The sequence below is a fragment of the Ceratosolen solmsi genome, unplaced genomic scaffold (assembly GCF_000503995.2).
Source record: "Ceratosolen solmsi marchali unplaced genomic scaffold, CerSol_1.0 scaffold27, whole genome shotgun sequence".
NCBI lineage: Eukaryota > Metazoa > Arthropoda > Insecta > Hymenoptera > Agaonidae > Ceratosolen > Ceratosolen solmsi.
Genome location: NW_011948426.1, coordinates 2,816,714 through 2,839,325, shown reverse-complemented (window position 1 = coordinate 2,839,325; position 22,612 = coordinate 2,816,714). Strand labels below are relative to the sequence as shown.

Sequence of the window (22,612 nt, the reverse complement as noted above, 5' to 3'; positions counted from 1 at the left end):
AAGATTTCCGAAAGCTGCGCTAATGTGCGAATCAGATACGCGGGAACATCTGCTTCCTGAATAAGTTATAGTCGGTGGTTCAAGAAAGCTAGCACGTGCGCTAATTTCAAATTACATCCTACGAATAATTGCAGAAACACAACGAAGCCGAGATTTCTTGTTGCCTTGGATTATGTAGATAATATGAAAAGAGGATGAAAAGATGGAAGGACAAACGTATAAATGTGCTTTCCTCATTTAAGGGAACTGGCTGAAATGAAAAGACTCTCGTCAATCAGATCGAAATTTTAACAAATTGATGAACAAAATTTTATGTTTTGTGCGTGTGCGTGTGCGCATACAAAATAAAGTGACAGAGAGAGAGAGAGAGAGAGAGAGAGAGAGAGAGAGAAAGAGAGAGAGAGAGACTGAGAGATATACCTGTGATCCTTTTAATACAATAATTCTACGTAAGCTATCGGACATTCAAGAAAAGTGATGTTATTAGAAGAATTACTTCAGTAAAGGATAAGGAATTATGAGAATAGATGCTCCTTGTACATTGTCCTAGTTTGCCGCTCTGTCCTAGAATGCGTAATTATATCATAGGTACATATGAATTGTCATTGTCAGTCCCAGATTTAGCGTGCGCATGAAAGCGACAAATGACATATTATAGTTTAATATAATTACTATTATTTTTGTAGAACATTAGGGATAATTAGAAATAAGTTTTGAATACGCATTATATTTAATTAATTAAAAGCACAAATTTTTCACAAGGTATTAAATATTATATTCATTCTAATTATTCAATCGAGTTATGTTAATTAATAATTAATTATAAAATAATCTATTCTAATTAATTCAAATAATTATAAAACTTACGGAATAATTTATTGAAATTGCCTTATTTATAAACAAAATTACCGAACTTTTCGTTTTTTTCACGAATTAAAATTACAAATATAGTATAAACAATAAAAGGAGAAATTTTGAAAAGATAATAAAAATAGGATAAAGAGCTTAAACGAATGCAAGCTTGTAGTGAAAAATTTGCATAAAATGAATTACACAATTTTATTTAAAGGTTATACAAATTATCGTAATTGAATAATATCATTAGACTTTTTATCCGTATAAATGTATATGCGTATTTATATATATATATATATATATATATATTATTTGTATGTGGGTGTGCGCGCGCACGTGTGTACGTGTGCGTACATTACCTTTTATTACTTGACTTTTTGTGTATTATTTTTATATATTCAAAATAAAATAAAGCATAAGTTATCTCGATATTTTATTATATCCAATATCAAATTTCTATATCTATATAATGTATTTTTATAATTTAATAACGGAATTGATAAAAAATAAGATATTATTCAGTTAATACAAGCAACAAGAATACTGATTAAAAGTCAATATTATTTAAACATAAATTCTATAAAGCTAATATGCACATAGGGAGAGACGCGTAGGGAATGTGGAAATATTTTCTAAAAGATAGACGACGCTAGAAGCCTCTGCCTATGAAATCTTATGAATTAAAAAAGTCTCTCTATCGAGTGAGGAAAAAGTGAAAAGTATTGCTGATGTTCAATAAATAATGCAGGAATATGATATAATATTATGTCTATGTATATCTATATAATATAAGTCTAGTTAGACATTGTATATATGCATATTGATATACTGTTACATTACTTTTCGTACTCCGACAAGATATTTTTTAACTTCTTGCTCACATTCAAGAGCAAAACTTTTTTTATCCCCACATTTTCTTGAGTAATGGAGTTTTCAAACATTTATCTCTCATAAAGAATCTTCAAATATCGTCGACATTCTTAACCGAATAATTTACAATTCAGGACTAATTTTAAAGTCCCATAACGATTAAATTCACGTTTTATATCGAGATACGCAATAGATTTTGCATACGAAGAGTAATATGACATTATTGATGAAATTTATCTCTCTATCGAGCCTTTTTTCTTTATAAAAATTCATCAGCTCGTTCAATTAATTTAATTTATTCATTTTTCTCTGAATATCGTTGGAAAAGTGCCGACGAATTTACAAATCGACATATTTCTTTTGTGAATCTTCTTTCTCTCTTTCTTTTCTCGTGGGCGAAATGAATTTCATTACGCTCTAAAATCATACCTTTATCTCCTATCCGAGATTTTCGAATTTCTTTCTTTTCCAATACTAGAAACGGTTAGAGAACAATGAAAAACAAACACAAATACCTCCCAATCACTTTATTTCAATTAATTAAATTAACGTGGCCATTTGTTATGTTGTTCGCTAAAAACTTTAACCACGGTAAACACATTTCACTAAATATTTAAATATTATAAATGCCGATATTAATTAATGCCGGAGAGTTATTAATGGAGGACGATATAATCGAATTGAAATACTGCGACCGTGGAGCCAAAAAAATCAAAGATGTTATTCGGCCGATTGTAAATTAATTCTCTTAACGCGGAATTATAGCTTAATCAAATGCTATAGATTAATAATAAAAATGGTCCCTTCGAAAATTAAATCTCGTTTACGAGATTCGGACATTCGATTCCATTAGAGTGAAAAAAATCAAAAGCAAAAGCAAATAAAATGGAAATATGTATCTTGCGCTCGAACTGACCAACCGGCGCTCGACAAAACTGCATTGGTAATTCTCAAATTTTCTCATTAAGCTGCCCGCGTTTTTACAGCATCCACACACAATTTTACAATCGACAGTCAGAGACACGCCAATCGGCGATCACCGATCACCTAGACATCTAATAAACGAATTAAGGTCGCGAGTTTAAGCGACTCGGCTGAATAACCAATGAATATGGACTTTGAATTTGAACTCCGTTCTCCCGTATCTTAACGTTCTCCTCAAACTTTGTTGCCCGTGCCTTAAAACTTCAACACAATCCATAATTTTTGACGAGCTTATAAAAACTTTTAATAGGATTCAGATGCTCGGGCGACTCGACCATTACCGCGGGCTTAGAAATAAAGGGTCGAAGCGATAAAAGCCATCGGCATCCATTCAGCAGCCGCGCGATTACATTTCCTGGAATGCAACGAAGGCGGGACAGGATACGCAAGCCATGAAAAGCGCAATGATTTTCACTCACCCATTTTGTTGCCACTCCTACGGCGCACTCGCAGGCATATTGTTCTGGATTTGATGCACTGCAACAGACAATTATGTATGTGTGTGTGTATGTGTGTGTGTGAGAGAGAGAGAGAGAGGGAGAGAGAGAAGGGGGGGGGGCAGAGATGCATTAGACAGGCGGTGTACGCACTCGAACGCACGCGGCTCGAACGAATAATTTACGCGCGTCAGCGACACGATTTGGACGATGTCCAGACCCCCGCGGGCCACTCGGTTGGATCATTCCCGCAAGATGGCGTCTCACTGGCGATCTCCATAATTTTTAATAAGGTCACCAGTCCCGGCTCTTTGTTTTTTTTTTGTCCAGTCATTTTGCTCTTCTCCTCAAATCCAGAAAGGCTGTCTTTGTCGTCACCAGATGACAACGGACGTCTCCGTTACAGCCTTCTTTCGTATTTACGCGCGAGCGACGATGATATGAAAGAGTCAGGCACTAGCAGCGTGTCTCCCTTTTTTCCCCGACATATTGATAAAAGTCGAGAGCTCGTGTTGAAAAATCATGAGCTGGACCGAGCGGACGCTCGAACTATCCTTTGCGAATTCCGTAATGCACATTTTATGAAAGCCGAGGTTGAACGTTGATTTTTTTTTTTTAAAACTTTATTCATGTGCAATGCCTCGAGCTTTACGCGCGGTCTTGTAACTCAAAGATACAGAAGGAGAGAGAGAGAGAGAGAGAGAGAGAGAGAGAGAGAGCGCACAGAGCTTGTCAATGTAAATAACGAGGGGTCAAAATCGCTGAAGTAGTTACCTGATGTATGTGTTGTATGACCTCGGCGTGCGTCGCGTTCTCGAGGGTGCGTCCGTTGACCTCGAGAATCTCGTCGGTGATCTCCAAACTGTCCGCGTTGTCCGCTGGTGATCCTACAAACATATGTTAATGTGATTTTTCAATGTATCTCATAATATTAAAGCACTCGAAATAACTAAACGAGTTGCTATCAGGACGTATACTAATACCAATTCCTTTTTGCAGTCAAAGATTTTCACTTTGTTAAACAAAATGTCTCTTTTCAGTAGTAGAAAAGACAATTCTGCTTTTTCAAAATTACTTATTTAACCGTTACGATCGATCGAATAATTTTCTAATTCCTTTATTATACACAAATTGCATATTGTACCATAAAATTGTAATTTTACAGCATATCGATAGATATTTGACTCGAAATTTAACATTAAACTTATAAATTAAATGCAGAAAATTGTTGCTGGAGACACGAACCTCTTTTATTCATGAGAATAAAATCATAATTTTATAAAAATTTTATAATTATAAAAACAAAATAAACTGGAATCTTTCAACTTTCTCAAATAACATAATTTCTCGAATAATAAATTACTATTTAAAGTATTTATTATACATTAAAATGTGTACGTCTGCAGCAGTTAAGTATGTTCTTGTTATCACATTACATATCTTGAAAACTAATTATCATCTGGGACTTATAATTTATTACTGGTGTTACGTACGAAGAGCCAAGAATGATGATTTGAGCACCCATAGAAACAGAATTTTTTGCAATTTAAATAAGTTTAAATAGGCTTAATTAGATAAACATAGATAGACAAGTTCTTAATTATGTCATCAGCGAGTGGGAATCTCCCATGCGTCCAACATCAAATGAATCTCCATAATAAGCCGAATGTCCCTTCAACGATTGTTTATTGTCTATTTTATAATCCTCTGCATCCCTTCGCTGGTGAATATAATCAGTAAAGCTTTACGGGAAGTTCATGCATCTACGAACGTCTAAGTTTTGTCCAGTTTGGTAAGTACCTTACAGTCCTTATAAATGATAGTAGACTTTAGATAACAAAATTCTATCTAATATCGGATTTGAACCAAATTTATTAAGCGCAGTTAATAAGATTCGAATTTTAATAACAATATTGAAGTTATTTTTCAACGAAAATACTATTACACTCAAGCGTAAATCAAAACTGTTTTAAGGATTATAACATCAAAAGATGACACCTAAACCACACCTACAACAATTTAAAATAATTCTATTAAGAGACTCTAAAACTTGTGAATTCTAAGATGAATGTAAATAACTCGATCAATTGTGAAAATCTTTAAAAGGTTTTACGGGAAATTTCTAAAATTTCAATTATCACAAGATATATTTCTCAATTTTATATATATATATATATATATAAAGTATTATATAAAATAATTTGTTCAGAGATGCTGATAATAATATTAAATTAAGCTCCAAAACTTTTGTAATAAATTCCATATTGAACAAATAAAATGTCGCTAATGAAATGCTTTATCATGAAAATTTACGAAAATATCAAAATCCAGAAAGTTAATCAATTTAATTTGTCTTTTAAATTAATATTTTATCATTGGAATTACTCATTCTGAATTCATAAATACATTTAATGCTTTTTATACTGTACATTTAGTTTATTCAAAATCAGATTATGCAATTATATTTAGATTACCGCAGCACATATTATTATTTAATAAATTAAAAGATTAAATGATATTATTATTAAGGAATTATTGAAATTAAAAAAAAAAATATATAAAAATCGCAATCGCTATGGTAAACTATGGTCACTCTCCCTTTTTACAGTAAGTTTAATTAAATTAAATTGAAAAAATGGACAAAACGCTAAAATAGAAATAATTCGTAATAGGAGATTTATTTAAGATGAGAAATTATTGTATATCGGTTAAATATCTTAATCTCCAAGTTATTTATGAAAAGGCAGGGGAAAAAAAATTGACTAAGAGTTTAAAATTTAAAATTAAATTTTTGTGTCCTTTTCTTTTCTCTCTCTCTCTTTTTTCTTTTTTTTTCTTTTTTTTTTTTTCTTTTTTTTTATTTTTGAAGTACGAAGATTCTGAATATAATAATTCTGTTATTAAAACAGAATTTTATTCTAATAAGAGAGTAAAAAAAAAAAATTTAAGCCAAGGAATAATTGTTGCGGAAGAAGCAGCATACCTCGTGACGATAAGAAAAACTGTGATTCAATTTGTCTGAATATTTAATGGGATGTTGAGAATCAACTTTTGGGCTTAAAATGGAATCGGCTAGACTAAAATTCCTTGCAAAATTCCGTTAATTTCTGTAATAGTGTTTGTATAATAGTGCGGTATCCGCAAATGAAAAATCAGAGCGAATATAAATGAGAAAAGGCTATCTCATTATTTTCATGCTTCATTCTTCGCAGTCTACGGTCAAACATACTGAAAATCTTAAAAGAAAAAGCGGGAGAAAGAGGCTCTAAATAAAATAGCGAAAAAGAAAGAATAGCAAAAGAAGTGAAAAATGTATGGCAAATGATTCCTCCGAAGCAGTGGCTTTCGACTTATCTTAGAAATTTCCTCATTTTCCGTCAATAAAATTGCAGGAAGAACAAATTCCAACCACAGCCGTAAATACTGGAACAAGTGCAGGATAAAACTTAAGGAAAAAAAAAAAGAAAAGAAAAACGTATTGAGACGGAGCTCAAATAGTTGATGAGAAATTTAAAGAAAGTTTTTAAAAGTAAGTAGTATAAACGGACCGTCGAAATATTGAATTTTTCACGATATAACAATAATACATGGCAATTGAAAATATTATAAAGAAACGTTAAATGATAATTCAAAGTTGTCTCGCTTATCTTGTCTTATTTCCCTTTAGAGAAATTTCTCGTAGAGTTTCAGTTAAAATTTCTTGAAAATTTACAATAATTAAAATTTTCGTCCATCATTCATTATTATATGCTTTAATCACATAATGTTTTTCTTTTTTCCACCTATTTGCATGAATTTCTAATAAAATTTCATGTCCCATAAGAAGTTCAATATGATATCATTAAATACTGTAACTCATGCTCTTTTAAATCCTAAACTTGGAGCATAAATTCGTATTAAAGTCGCGTTACATAAAGCTAAAGTTATCGTTAATTATTCGTAATTGATTGAAGCGTAAGAATTCTTTAGAATTGACAGAAAGAAGATTTACAAAAAGATGTATGGAAAAAATTTCTATTAAACTTTACTTACCGTCACGTAAAATTTATTTCATTACTTAAGTCATGCATATTTATTCCAAAGTACTCGATTCCTTTAAGTAAAATCTACTTAACTGAAGAAGCTTAATTTTATTCGACTGATTAAGTAAATGTATTTATTTATATAATATCTAATTAGTATTCGCACATATTATTGAAAGACACGAGCGCGCTCATTTTTATAATTATTAGAACACACGTATTCATCAAGCGACATGCATAAACATGAGCGCAATTTATAAATTAATACTAGAAGAAATTGCCCTAAGCATCTCAATGCATTAATTTATGCTTGAAAGAATATTTGAGACATTCAATGTTTGATAGGCTAAAATATTTTTAATGTATAAATTATTTGTGGAATTGAAAAGTGTAATTGACGGGTGCCCCGTTTAATTAGGCCATTTTCCAAGTTACGAGCAATTATCGAAGATCATCGATAATTTAGCTGTAATTTAGTCGTAATTTCAGGCAATCTTTACTACAACATCGATTATCTATATAAATTAATATATAGAAATTAATTTGCCCTTAAGAGATAAAAATTAATGTCGAGCATTATTCATATAACAAACGTTTAACTTGACGTCTGAATATTCCGATTTCTAAATTTCTCTCAGCCCTCGGAGCCCGTAAAAATTCGAAAAAATTAACTATACTATTGAAATAAATTTCACGTATCTCGTATGAGATAAAATCCAGCCAGGATTTTCAAGTAATTTCTCCCGGTTATGCCTCTCGCGCGCTCTCAAAATTATAATTATCTGGGATATAGTCGTTCGCAAGTTAGTATTGAGCAATTTAACATTCAAGGAATTCTTCGTTTAATTTCGGCCATCAAGCCGTAAAATAGTAATATTTATAAAAACAAGTTAGATCTTGGTAAGTAGTAAGACAAGGAGCGCGGGTGTCGCGCGAGTTATGCGAAACGCTCGTATTGTAATCGCGCTAGCAAAATAACTACGTAGTAGCCTCGCCTTCGCCGTACAAAATCAGCGGCCGAAATTTTCTGTCTTCTCGCCCCTCGTCTCTTGTCACTCTTGACACTGCCCTTGCCTAGGATAGGAAATTGAGCTATAGGGAGCGCGAGCGCTTGATGATTGGTGCGAACGGGAGGGAGGGCGTAGAAGGGTCGAAAGACGAGTAGTAACCGGCGTTAGGGTCAGACGTGAGGCGACGGAAGCCCCGCTGCATCTATGCGAGTAATGGCATACGCGCGCAAAGCACCGCAATCATGAAGGACATAATCAAGGGCCGTTCCGGCGGATATTCCGTAGAATGTCGTGTCGTTATGGCTCCGCCGTCTTAGGAATAATGTCCCGAGGTATATGGGATGGGATGGTGTCGCGAGTGTGCGCTCCCAATAATTCCGTAGATTTGCGCGCGGATGGTAATTTATTTCGTTCTTTTGATTTATTGATTGAAGCGCCCCGAGAATCTTATCGTGATAATCGACTTTTCTCAAATTACTGCATAATGAGAGCAATGCGTGATTAATTATTTCACGATTGCATTTTAAATATGAGTGAGCGTAATTTTAGCCAATAAAGTGAGCCGTGAGCGTGCGAATCGAAGGAATACTTATTTATAAAACTAATGTCATTGCTTTATGCATTAGAAAGGAAATTTAGTCATCTTTTCTTTTTTTTCTTCTTTTTTTCATTATTCCGTGACATCGGACCATTTTGTTTAAAATTTTACAAACTACTTTTGCATCCGCAATTTAATAGTTGGCTCGAGGATCTTTAAAATACATAATTCTAATTATTTTTTAATGACACTTAAAAAGTTTTCACACAAATTAAAAAAAACTCGGTCAACCAAAAAATTTCTATTTTACATTATAGAGTTGACTTTAAATATAAATTTTAAGCTAAATTATAGCAGATTTTTACTACAGATTTTTATTTTTAATTCATAGTTGAAAATTTTCTCATTACGTCTGCCAGAGATTGGCCGTGTCGTATTTAACATATGCGATTCGAACTTTCAAGCATAAAACAAATGTGCCTACATATCCCGTATAAATAACTAACTTTAAACTCGGAAGTTTTAACGCGTTCGCCATCAGCATTCCAATTGCATATGAAATCATCCTATCTTTTTACTTTTGTATAAAATCCATGTATGAACGATCATACTCGGGTATACAAAAACTTGCCAAACTTTTTACATTCAACCTCAAAGATTGTTATTTTTATCTTAACTCATATTATTAAATTACGTTCAAATTGCTTATGGGGTTAGTGAAATTTTTGCTTTTGATTATCGATAAGTTATCTATTTATGCGAAATAGGCTTTAATAATCAACGTGCCATTTTGAAAATAAAATTTGCACTTTTAAGCATCTAAGGTAGTTTCTATTTATCAAGTATAATGGTATACGGTAAATAATTTTATTGCTTATTGCGTCCGAACTCAACAGTTATGTAACTTTATTTATGTATTGTAAAAACTTATAAAAAAATTCTACAAACTAATAGTATTATTTATAAATTTTACTATTGCTGTAATTATTAAGGCTTGAATTATGAAAATTCGTTTGAGAATTATAAAAATATTAGCAAATTAAAATATTGCAATTATTAGGAAAATAATTAACAAATAAAAAATAATAAAAAAGTTGAAGTCATTCAAATTTTTATGATTTTATACTAAAACGATATGTGACCACTAATATGTGAAATATATTTTCACATACTATTCGTTTACATAATTTTTTTTTCTTCTTCTTCTTCTTCTTCTTTATTGTTTTTTCTTTTTTTTTCCTGCAATCTAAATTGCAAACACTTTGTAATTTAAGATCGATAATTAAAGTTATTTAAAAGATTTATTATAGTCGATGAATTATTTTATAGATTAGATTTATTTATTTTTTTTTTTTTTTAGAGAGAACTCCAACGGTTTATTTTCAAACAATTTCAATTCTTCATAACTTGTACGACGTTTACACACAATAATATCCTCGTACTTAATTATATTCCACATAATACAGAAGTAATAAAAAAAAAAAAAAAAAAAAAAAAAAAAAAAAAAAATGGTCTAATGTCAGTTGAAAGTATTTAGAGAAATTGCATAGAGCGTACTACAAGTCATTGGTAAATACAGTAATAAAGATATTGACGCGTACATAACAATAACAAAATATTGCCTCTAATGTTGGCTGTGCATAATAAACATAAATATACAAAGTCATAAAACTACTATTATGACCTATTTAGCTTGCAGCGATACGATTATCTATTAACGTTGACAACTTCCTTTCCTTATTATCCGCATAGTAGACTATCCAGGCAGTCCTCGTCGCAAGAACGTCAATATACTAATAAGTCATCAATAATCAGCAAATATCTACACTCGGATTTCTATTTCAATTTCCAAAACGAAAGATTACCTGCTTTCCACACCCAGTCACCGAATGACCCGACAAAAATATCGGTATCGAATCGATCCGCCATAGATCATCGCTCACAAATCAGTCGAGCCGACCATCGATGCACTCCTGACTTATGCACTATCCAACGAGATTTCAGCGATGAAAAGGGGCGTCTATCTGTTGCTGCGGGTGGGAAAAAGCGAGCTTCCCGGGTAAACCTTTCCCCTTTCCGCTCCTCGGTAGCGTCATCACCGAGGCATTCAAAAACACCAAAGAAAAAACAAAACAAAACAAAAAAAAAAACAAAAAAAAAAAACAAAAAAAGAAAGAAAGAAAGAAAGAAAGAAAGAAAAAGGAGGCCAGCTTTAAGCGCGCGGCCTCTCAATAAGATCTTTAAAGGCTGTGCATATCCGCGCTCGAGCTCTTTTGTAACATCTCGTCTCTTATTCTCGCTTCTTCGAAAATTAAAACTCACATTCGAGCTTTTGCCGACGGCTAACGGCGCTCGCGGATTGTTTCGTGAAAGCTGAAACTCCTACATCTGGCTTACGCCGATTCGATCGAGACGAGTTGCTAATGCGGGGCTACATTGATCCGACCGACAAAGCCTTTCGGTATTCGATAGGTCGTCGACTCTCAGCGCAAGACTTACCGCGGCTTTGCCACGATGTTAGAAAAAATATCGTCCCATCGCTGTATCGAAGATAAAAACGTAGCGGCTGGATGAAATTTTCGTAAAATACGATTGAAATTTAAAGAAGATTCTCGCTGAATTGGAGATTATGAGTGAACGAGCATTACCTACAACATACGTAAGAAATATGGAAAATGAATGTTAAATCTACTGCTCGACAAACTCTGATTGTGCATTAGAAAACTTTTACTAATTAAAAATATTGCGCGCTAAGTAAGTTGCGGATTAAGTTTAACGATCAGATTGTGATGTCGATGAATAAAATGGCGAATAATCGGTATAATAGGAAATGATGTTTGAAAAATGAGTGGATTCATTTTATTCAAGGTTCATGATATTTTCATATTCACATTAGGAATTAAAATATCCTTCGGCGTTTATTTAATAATACTCGGACCTTAAAATTCTTAGATAATTGAAATTAATATAATGCCACTTTAAACAGCTCTTAAAAAAAGACATTTAATTAAATTAATATAGCACGGGTAGAGCTGCTTTGAAATATTGCCATCCAATATCTTAAAGTCAAATAAAATTTCTAATTTTTCTTTACTCGATTTAGGCGCTCGCGATATTATTGATTTAAACGTTGAAAACAAAAACAAAAAAAAAAAAACAAAAACAAAAAAAAAACAAAAAAAAAAACCATGCACATTTGCACTAATTTCCTCGACAGACTTAAGCTATAAATAAAAATTTTTTTTTTCTATTCTACTACCGCCTACACTCTATCCATCAACGAACTTTGTTAATTACTGTCTTCCGTACTTATTAATTATATTTAATAATATTACGTCCTCCTCTACTATACACCTTATATATCCTCCTTCAATCCAATAAAATGTATGAACACGGCTGTATTTCATTAAAAACGTACGTGGTAGTGAAGGCGAGCACTTAATGGCAAAGTACTTTTATTAGAAAACAGATCAAAATACAGGATGAAATGGATAAGGCTTTAAAAGGACCTAAGACATCGTAAGCAAATAACAGTTTTACTTCAAAACCACTATCCTATAAATTTATTTAACCTCTTGATGTTGTTAAAGGGTTAAGTGCCTGTGGCTAAGATTCACTTTGTACGCCTAAGAGAATTTCGAAGTCGACGAGGATGGATTTTAAAGTACATTTTATCAAGTGAGCCAAAATGGGCCTACAAGTACCATTAAGCCCTTGCTTATCTTTAATACAACGATGAAATGTTAATGAAAAAATAAATAACTTTGGAGCACTCGCACTACGTTAGGAAAATTTAAACCAAATTCATTGTAACAACCTTTTTAGTTTTTAACATTTATTTATGTAGATCGTATAAAATTCTATTCATATGATTAATGCAAAATATTTATAATGAAAGCTTACATATAATATTATAATATTTTGTTTATTATAATCGATATAATCGATATAATCGTTACAGCGATGTAATATAAGACAATTGTTCACATAATGTTTATATGAAGTTAAAAAATTGTAATAAAATATCCTTATTGAATATAGCAATCGATACATACATCACTGTTTTATAAATAAAGAAATATTTTAATTCCCGAGGAACAAAATTCGTTAAAATAATACCCTCATAAATAAAATCTTATAAAATCATATATTTATAAAAATATAGTACTTTTACATTTCATGAGTTATAGATTTTAATCAAAGCCTGACAGATATTTTCGAGCTCCACGAATAAAATTTATTACTCCGAGTTTGATTTCATATTCCTAGACATTTCTTATTCTTGTTGAAGTTCACTTCTGTACAATTAGAATAAAATTTGTAATAATAATCATATTAGTAATTAATAATAATTAAATATAAACGTGATTTTCTTCATTAAAATTGATTAAATTGTCAATTATTAATGGCAAATACAAGCGAAATTTGTAAAAATTCTAGAATTTATTATATTACAAAGAAATACAGAAATTAGCTTGGATCATGAGATATTTAATAATGTAAATTCATCAGAAAATGTATAATAGAAATAAATAGAAACAAAAAAAAAAAATACAAAAATATTAAGTTTCTGAACAATCTATTATATAGCAAGATCGTTCAACAGATAAATAAATTGTACTTATTATCTTGATTATTAATCTGAATTAAAATTATATGAATTTTATTCAATAAAAACTTACATTCTTTGAAAATAATATGCTAGTATGAATTTATAAGAATATCAAAATTTTGTAGGTTACATTGAAGTTCAATTTATATCCTTTTGAGTTTAAATCGACTAAATTTTATAGATTGAAAACTTATTTTAATATTCAAAATTAATACAATGTAATGCAGTGAACATAAGTGATTATACATTTTTTTTTTTTAAAAGGATTAATTCTAAGTTCATTCCTCGTTTGCAATTATTCGGAATAATATTTTTTCAACTGAAAATTCAACCGACATTTATATAAATTGCTTCGCATGTCTATGTTTATGTTTAGACATATAATTTAAACATTACGTATGGATGAAATGTTTGAATGGATGAAATGATAAACTGTTATTATTTCCATCAATGTATAACATAAATGCCAATAAACATATAAAATGATTAATTAATAATGCGATTTTACTCCTATAATTGTATTATCATAAATGTTTTTACTAAATTCTTTGTTACTAAACTAATTACTATATCATACAATTTTTTAAATTGCATAACCTTACATTTTAATTGATATACGTAGTATTTTTGGTTGAATTCAGATGAATAAATATATTGGCAAGCATATAAAAAAAAAAAAAATTATGCTTATTTACAGTTCCGTAACTGAGTAAGAATTATTGTCAAGCCTTTGAGAAAATGTACGAGGTGAACATATATAATTGATTTTTGTTCTTATACTAGCATTTTATAACATATATTATAATATTTTCTTAAATAATTGCTCAACTTTTTCATTAAAATCCCTTGTATTACATATCACGAATATTTTTTTCAACAATAGCTCCATTACATTTGCATTAAAAGGTTGTTGTTGTTGTTGTTTTTTTTTTTTTTTTTTTTTTTTTTTTTTTTGATCGATATCCTAAAATTTGAACGTATTAATAATAATAACGACAATAACAATAATTATGAGGATATTATAACTACTAATAATTTTATTTATTATCCGACAATTACTGTCACTTAATGCAAAACATACATTTTTCTAAATTATTAGTCTTCCACCCTATCTACTCTAAGTATATTTATCATAACAAGTGTACTATATTTATATAAGATACTCTATTTATCATGAGAAACATGCATAGTGAGAAATATAGAGCAATTATGAAATTATATTATCATTATAATAAATCACGTATTCTAATTGCATTGTTAGTGCAATAATAATAAACATTTAATTGTATATAATAATGATTGATGAAAATAAATAAGAAATGTAAATATTTATACCGATATATTGTCGATTAAAAAAATTGCAGATGGAAACAGATAAAGTTTTTCCCTCGTATGTTTTAAAATAAATATACAGTGGCTGAAGTCAATTTGTAAGTCAATAAATTCGGTGTCTCGATAAAGTTTCTAGTAAATTTAAAATTCTGTCAACTGATGTACTTGCAATTTATTAAGATTTTTTGTATTGCAATAATCAAATTCCACATATTAAAGGCGTATAAATAATTGGTAATGTAATAACTAATTAACTTCCATTAAAACGTCAAATATTATACTTATAAAATACATGTAAATTATTAAATTACCAATGGAATTTCCGGTCAGTGCTTAATGATATACGAAAATTGTATTAGAAATAACTAAAAATATATTTGAATAGAAACGATAATATTGAAAACATTTAAATAATTTGCTTGATTTTTATAAAGATAATGATAATATATGAAATATATATATATATATGCGCGCGCGTGTGTGTGTGTGTGTGTCTTTAGTAGTTTAAATAATTTTTCAATAAATGTAAATGTATTTCTATAAAGTCTAAAGAGTATTTAAAAAAATAAAAAAAAAAAAAAAAAATTAAAAAGTGATTATAATTAGTGAAGTAATTGCCGAATTATTTGAATTATTTTAAAAATATGTTTACAAATTTTGAGATATTTATTTAACTAATGTTTTGAAAGTTTTCAAATTCTAATTACAAGTTGAGTTTAAAGAGAAAATTATAGTTTGCTTGTTATACACTAAATAGTTTGGAAATGTTTCTTCTCTTCCTTGACATTTCATGATTAATATCACTAGTGTAATAAAATTTATTTACAGCCAAACTCAAATGATTCTGATAGATTATCGTTTGTTTTGTACATTTATTATTTATTCGCTCTAATACTGTATAAAATTAATATTAATTTTTGATAATTTTTAAAAATCCATCTAAATCCAAATAGTTGTGTTTCATAATAATAAATAAATGTTAATTTTGTAATATTGCAGATTCACATTAAAAAATTCCTGATAATACGAAAATTATTAAATATCGATGTAATGATATAGAAGAAAATATTAACTATTATGTTATTAAATAATGGTAGGGAAATTTAAAAACTGTTCAATGCTTAAAAGAGCTATTTGATTATAGAAATATAAAAAGCGTTCGGAATATTCATTTTTATTTCATTGATTTATATATACACACACACACACACACACACAGATATATATATATATATATTGTTTTTTTTTTATAATAGGTACTTCATTTTTTTCCAATTCCTCCTCGAATGAAAATTATTTTGCAATTATATATTACAAGCTTATTTTATCGATTAGAAACAACACGTAGGCTAGTTCCATTGCAATAAAGGGCCTTTAAAACTATTTACTCGTATATCATTGGGTAGGGGTGATGTAAAATTGGAAACTTTAAAGTCATAAATCTGTTGTTGAGAGCACATGTGCGAAATTGAGTTATTTAACAGAAAACACTTGGTAATTATATAATTAAGCACTGTCTTAGTAAGGAATAGTACCGGAGATAGAAATCCAGTAGCCATTTAATCTAATATAATACTTTGAAACAAGTGAACAAAATTTTATTACAAAACCTGCATTTCTTATAATTCGAATAAGCAGATATTTGTTTGCTCTTATTACAAGTTCAACATTAGATAAATTACTCACTATAATTATAAAAATTTTACTTTCAATACACCAGCATACATTCCCTATATATTCCATTTCAATTTATTTTATTCCCTAATTAAAACTACTGCACTTAATCCACATGTCGTGCTGATCGAAAAACACATACGATACCGATACTTTTTACTACTGGAATTTATTTTGTTATCCCACCCTAAAATACTATATACTTTTAAATATCAAATACAATCGAAGTCGTGTGCTATTAGTCTTTTTCTTGTCTTTTCTTTTTTTTTTCTTTTTTTTCTTTTTTTTTTTTTTGTGTGGGGTAGGTGGGGAGGTTAAAAAAACTATTATCTGCAAGAGGCATTCTATGTTTTATTATGCATTTGGTCGATGTTATTGTACTTTGCAGTTTAATTATTGTTTTATGTTCATTTAACAACATATTGAACGAATAACGTAATAAAGTTAAATGCATTTAAAATAATTATATTTGAAAATTTTTCATTTTATATCACTTTATATATAGGCTTGTGTTTCTCATAGGAATGAGATAGTGCAACGGAAACTATAAAGAAATAAAAAAGAATAAATCTTGAAAATATATGTTTCTTCTATAAAATACATTTAAACTGTGTCCTTAAATTGAAGCTACAATAATACAGTGAGTGTAGTAATAATTTTGTTATTTTTATTGCAAAACACGTGAAAGCTTTCGTGAATTACTTTTTCCATGTCAAACAGCACTGCCAAGATATTAACTTTCTGCGATCGTGCAAACTCCATTCCTGCAGTTGCATTATGCAATTGCAGCGCAATTGGCATGAGGGAGGAAGGGGGAAGAGTTTGGTATGAAGGGGTTTGTGATGGGGGTGAAAGGTGGTTGATATGGCGGAGGGGGAGGGGGATGGGGAGGGGGGGGGGGGGGGGGGGATGAAGACGAAGACGCTAGAAGAGCGGGAGATATTGAAATTTGTCGGCGATGGCTGCTATCCGGAGCTTCTCCGACGGCTCAAATGCACGGCTGAGGCGCGATAAAAATAAGTAGAATAGACAGGATGAGAGTTGTAAGAGGAGCAGTGTTGGAGTTTTAATTACTACGCGTGAGCCGTCGCCGAGTTGAGAATTGCCGTAGAAATATTGAAAAAGCGCCGATATCTGGCGCTTTCGAAGATAGGAAATCCTTCGGACGCAAATAACGACTGGGAACAATGCGAAGAATCCTCTCTCTCTCTCTCTCTCTCTCTCTCTCCTCCGCCTCCACCTCCTTCATCACACCATTCTCACGACTTCCTTTTTCACTCCAGCTCGCGGAAGGGGGCCGAAATAGAAAGCTTTAATGATATTCCCGTCAGTTGAAGAGAGAGAGAGAGAGAGAGAGAGAGAGAGAGTGAGATGCGAGTCTGCGCCGTCGCTACGGAGGAAGAAATCACTTTGGAGGTTTCCGCGAGATTTAATCGGTGGAGGAGGGCGGGGCAGTTTATCCACGAATTATTACATTTATAAAGATGTATTTGTTACGACTGATCACTGTCATTCGTGGTTTAGCCAGGAACTACAAAGCACTACATCTTCGTTTACGTAACATTCGATATTTTACGGAACATTCGATTTCTTAATTTTTTCGTTCCCTGGCTGCGACACGTCCGCATCGCTTTAAATAAATTCCCATTCTCGCTCAATCGTCCATCAAATACGATTAAATAATTGGGGCGCTGGGTTTCTTTCCAAACTATTTTAAAAGCTTATACGTATCTATGCGTATCCTCGTAGTTTTACTCGCGACCTCATTGTAGTCCCATCGCCCATCCTAGGCCCGCGCGCAGCCAACACAAAACTCATCGAAACAACGAGGCTCTTATTACTTGGAAATTCCTGCTTGCGTCTTCGTAGCTTGTGTGCGGCGTCGCTATTTATGCGCTTGGACGTATCGAAACCCGTAGTATTCCACATTCGGGCATGGCACGGAACAATAAGCGGACGTCGTGTGTTGAAAAGATTTTTGCCCCGTGTAATCGGCGAGTCGGCCATTCGCAATATTCAATGCATCGTGAAAAATAATATCCTGACTCTAATGTCGAGTGTTGAGCAAAGGGCTTAAAGTGGCAAATTAATTAGTTATCCGAAGATTAATACTCTGGTACTTTCAATTTTATTGCATTGCAGGACGGACATAGTTTGCACTTTAGGTTAATCAATTTGCTTCGATGGCATGTGCAGGGCCTATTGGACCCTGAATAATTTTTATGTAAATCCTTGAGAAAGTTATTGAGATTTAGCGATCGTCATGATATTTGCTCGTATCATCATATTTCATAATAGAGCCCCCTCGTGCAATAAAGACCTTCGCCATTTTAATTAAATTCCGCGTTTCTCCGGATTATTTTGCGACAATAACGTCAACGAACGAACGTGAAAATTAATCGGCGAGCCTGAGGAAAGGCTCGGAGCTTGGAGCTACTGGTGGTAAGGAAATATAAGGCTCATCGGGTGAATCATCGGGTGAATCATCGGGTGAATCATCGGGTGAATGAGACGAGGAGAGAGAAGAAAATCGGGGCCCCAAGACTCCGCAGGACTCACCGTATAGCTTCATCTTGTCACACTGGTTCATCAGAATGATGATGTATCCTCCGAGATCGACCATGTTGCCTTGGTGCCGGGGTCCGTGTACTTCTTGCGAATAATCGGGATCCGGTGCTCTGTCAGTGGTCGTGCTACCTCATCGCCGGGCTCTCTTCAGGCCGGGCGCACCGGGGCCCGCCGACGCCACATCACGTCCTCCGCGCTCCGTCGAGGCCCCGGCCATCGGCGTCCGTTGCTTGCTGATCCCCCGGGCCGGGGCCGGCCTCCGCTCGGGCCCATCCTCTGACCTGCGACAAATGACACACGCACACTATATTGACGAGGACGTTTCTATGACGCTCTAAGGGGATTATGAAAGGCCGAGGCTGTGTATGGAGATGGATCGACCGTCTCTTCAAGCCCTACCCGCTGCTCTCATTAACGGGCCGTTAAAACGCTCGAATCTCGACTCGTTGTCCCGTAATTGGGCATACTCGCGCGACTCCGGACGAGACGCTCGAGGAGTTTCGGACGACGCGCCTTGTGGCCTCGTTGTACTCGCCACCCTTACGGTTTCATTAACCAGTCGTGGAAGATGCTGGAAAGATGCTTGAAAGATGCTGGAAGAGGGGCTGCTTTTGTTTTTACTTTAACGTGGCGTCGATTTGTCTGGCTGTCGGGGAAAACGGCATTTATGTCTGGGCGGTAGTGCCGCCTCGTTTCGCTCTCGAATCCTTATGGATTTTTAAGGTGGGTGTGGCAGGTAAAGATGAATTTATCTTTATTCTACTTGTGAATGATTTGTTATGAGAATCGGATTACACCCTAAGTAGATAAAGATGATAAAGGGGTGGGAGAGACAGGAGGGGCTCAATCATGGGATTACTCGCGCAAGCAACGAATCTTGGACGTAACTTTATATGAAAATTCGAACAAGCTTTTTAATAAAATATCTTTTTATGCGATTTTAAGCTGTTTATTATACTTTATAAACTGAAGAAAAAACATACATGTATTTTATCCCATTTTGAGTCATGTTACAGAGAGGGAGAGAGAAGAGTATAAAATGAATATACAAAAATTAAGTTTTATTAAGAATTTTCAAGGAATAAGAAAGCGTAGGAGACATTGGCGTTTAAAATTTACGTTTCCCTTCAAAATTTGGAAAGATCTTTTATTATGTAACGCCACGAGATCTCCATTCAGTGTGACAAAAAATATCTCAATCGTGATAAATATTCCCTAAGTGCGAATTATTTCAAATTAAAATCTTGACTATTAAAAGCTTTAAGGCTAAAAAGTTTAACATTTTAAATACATCTCTCTCTCTCTCTCTCTCTCTCTCTCTCTCTCTCTCTCTCTCTCTCTCTCTCTCTCTATACATATCTTTTTTTCTTTATTTTGCTATTGTTTATCGTTCCTTTTTAGACATAACAATATACTACTTTCCAACATAAAATGTCTCGTTGATAATAATATATTGAAAGTAATTCAAAATTCATTTAAATATAATCGCCTACGAGTTTCACAGCATTTAACCGTACGAATAAATAGCTCGGCTTTGAAGAGTGTGTGCACAATTTTTGTTTATATTTCATGAAAATTTAAAATAATAAATTATAAATATCATTTTAAATTAACTATACTCAATTGAACGGAAGAACGTGAAATGTGGATATTGTGATATTGTTTATTTTATACTCGAATTTAAAGCAATAATATTAATGTTGAAATTCCAATGAAATTCATTGAAAGTCTAAATGGACCAATAAGCGTTGTATAAAGATGGCAAAAGATAGAAGGAGAAGAAGATGAAGAAGAAGATGAAGAAGAAGAAGAAGAAGATGTAATTTACAGTTACGCTGAAATTAGAATAAAAAAAAAAAAAAAAAAGTAAGCTGTTTATACGCAATACTTTTTACAAAGTTGCAATTGAAGATTTAGGAAGCCAAGTAGATAGTTAGTCTACGTTAAAATTTAAAACCTCTTCATCTTCTTTACCTCATGAAAAGTAAAGAAAGATGCGATTATAGTTAAAACGTTGGTGGATATATGTGGTGCGATGCCTATGCATTAAATCAGTAGAAAAGCGGAGAGTGTAGTCAGGCATGCAGCATTTTCTATAGTAAATTCTGTCCCCGCGGTTTCCTCCTTTCCATTGTTTCACGATAAAATAAATGTACTTTTCATATTTGTATCTACAAGACAGAATTTATCACACTATTTTAAATTATTGCTATTCGCTTTCAAAATCATTTATCTTACCTACTCTTATTTATCAAAATGAACGTAACGTTACCTCATCCGCGACTAAAATCGAAATATACTAAAAGCCAATTTTAATCCAATATTTATGAATTTAAATACCTAACTCACTTGATTTTAAAATTTCTTTCCGAGAAAAGTCGACATCTTTTCATTGTTATTTGCGATTAGTTTAGAGCTTGTTTTCCGAAACATTACATATTTAATTATAATGTGTTTAGTTTCAAGTAAAAGAGTAATCATTTAAAAATTGAACTTTTTAATTAATTAGAGGGCTAAAGAGCGACAGACATCCTGATGGAATTTCAATGAAATTAAATATTAAATTATTGTGCATTGCTAGTAGTACATAAGAAATATTTTCAATGAGAGAGAAAAAAAGTCGATAAATAGTTTCTAGAATATAATAATACCGTTTCGAAGATGACATTAGAAATCACTTGTGAAATTTCTATTTCCGAATATTTATCCTTAAAGTATTATGATAAAATCTACGATTACATTAATTGGACGAACGTTGTCGTTTTATGATGAATTGGCCAAACATTTTCACGAGTTAGTTATTTGAAAGTATATGTTATCAGTACGTAGAACTGTTAGTTTGTATTCTTAAAGCTCGACTCTTAATAAGACAAGTAACATTTGTCTATCGTCTATTAATAATTATTTCGAATATTACTAATGCACATCCATTGCATCCATTGCATGAGAGCGCGGTTTTTTTTTTTTTTTTTTTTTTTTTCAAATTACGAGCTTAAATTGCAGCCTAAATTTTGCCTTAAAAGCATAATACACATTGTCGCTCGTACGTAACTGTAATTAAATAACAATATACATGCGTGGGAGCATCGATGGTGGCAAATCCATTGGACGTCGTATTAGCATACTTCAGCTTTTCAAAGAGATTAAATTTTCTCAATCTGCTAAAGTAATTGACTAGAGTCGCTAATAAAACATCGCATCGGTGAAAAGCGAAGTGAGCGGCGAATAAATATTTCGTAAAATGCATTAACGAGAGCATATCGCCTCGAATGGATTTCGTCGGAAAATCTAGCACTTGAGCCATTCGTCCTAAAACAATAGGGATAATTCAACCGCGAGAAATAATGCACTTACACCGCTTTCACGACGACAGGCTTATTACCTATTCCTAGCAGTACATGCAAATTACTTTCCCACGGCGCGAAGCCGCCAGCCAGCACACCTACGTACTACTCACACGAGATTTGAAAAATGTGGTTAGACGAAATAACCTAAGAGAATTATTCGGGATTGCACACGAGCCCTACGACCGCAGCATTAGGCTCGAGTGCGCGGGCCAAAGTCGCGCGGTTTGCGTTCGATCGCACTTTTATTTAGGAAGAGGATGCAAAGAGAATGCGGGAAGCTCATTACCAACTCACCTTGAAAATGGAAGCTACCTGGCTGGTTAAACCTCGGCGGAGTGTTTGTCACAGTGTTTGGCAGCCCCG

At 32.4% G+C, this 22,612-nt stretch overlaps 1 protein-coding gene across 1 annotated transcript in view; it reads right to left on the bottom strand.

Annotated features, from left to right (window-relative positions):
• The window catches only part of LOC105363318 (uncharacterized), a 165,605-nt gene extending 146,523 nt beyond the window's left edge, over positions 1 to 19,082 (bottom strand). The window contains exons 1-3 of the mRNA XM_011500986.1: positions 18,894 to 19,082; positions 3,921 to 4,033; positions 3,129 to 3,186 (exon numbers count right to left, since the gene is read on the bottom strand). Coding sequence (XP_011499288.1) covers positions 3,129 to 3,186; positions 3,921 to 4,033; positions 18,894 to 18,957 — 235 coding nt within the window. The 5' untranslated portion in view covers positions 18,958 to 19,082. The remainder of the gene's footprint in view (positions 1 to 3,128; positions 3,187 to 3,920; positions 4,034 to 18,893) is intronic.
• Positions 19,083 to 22,612: the final 3,530 nt, after the last annotated feature.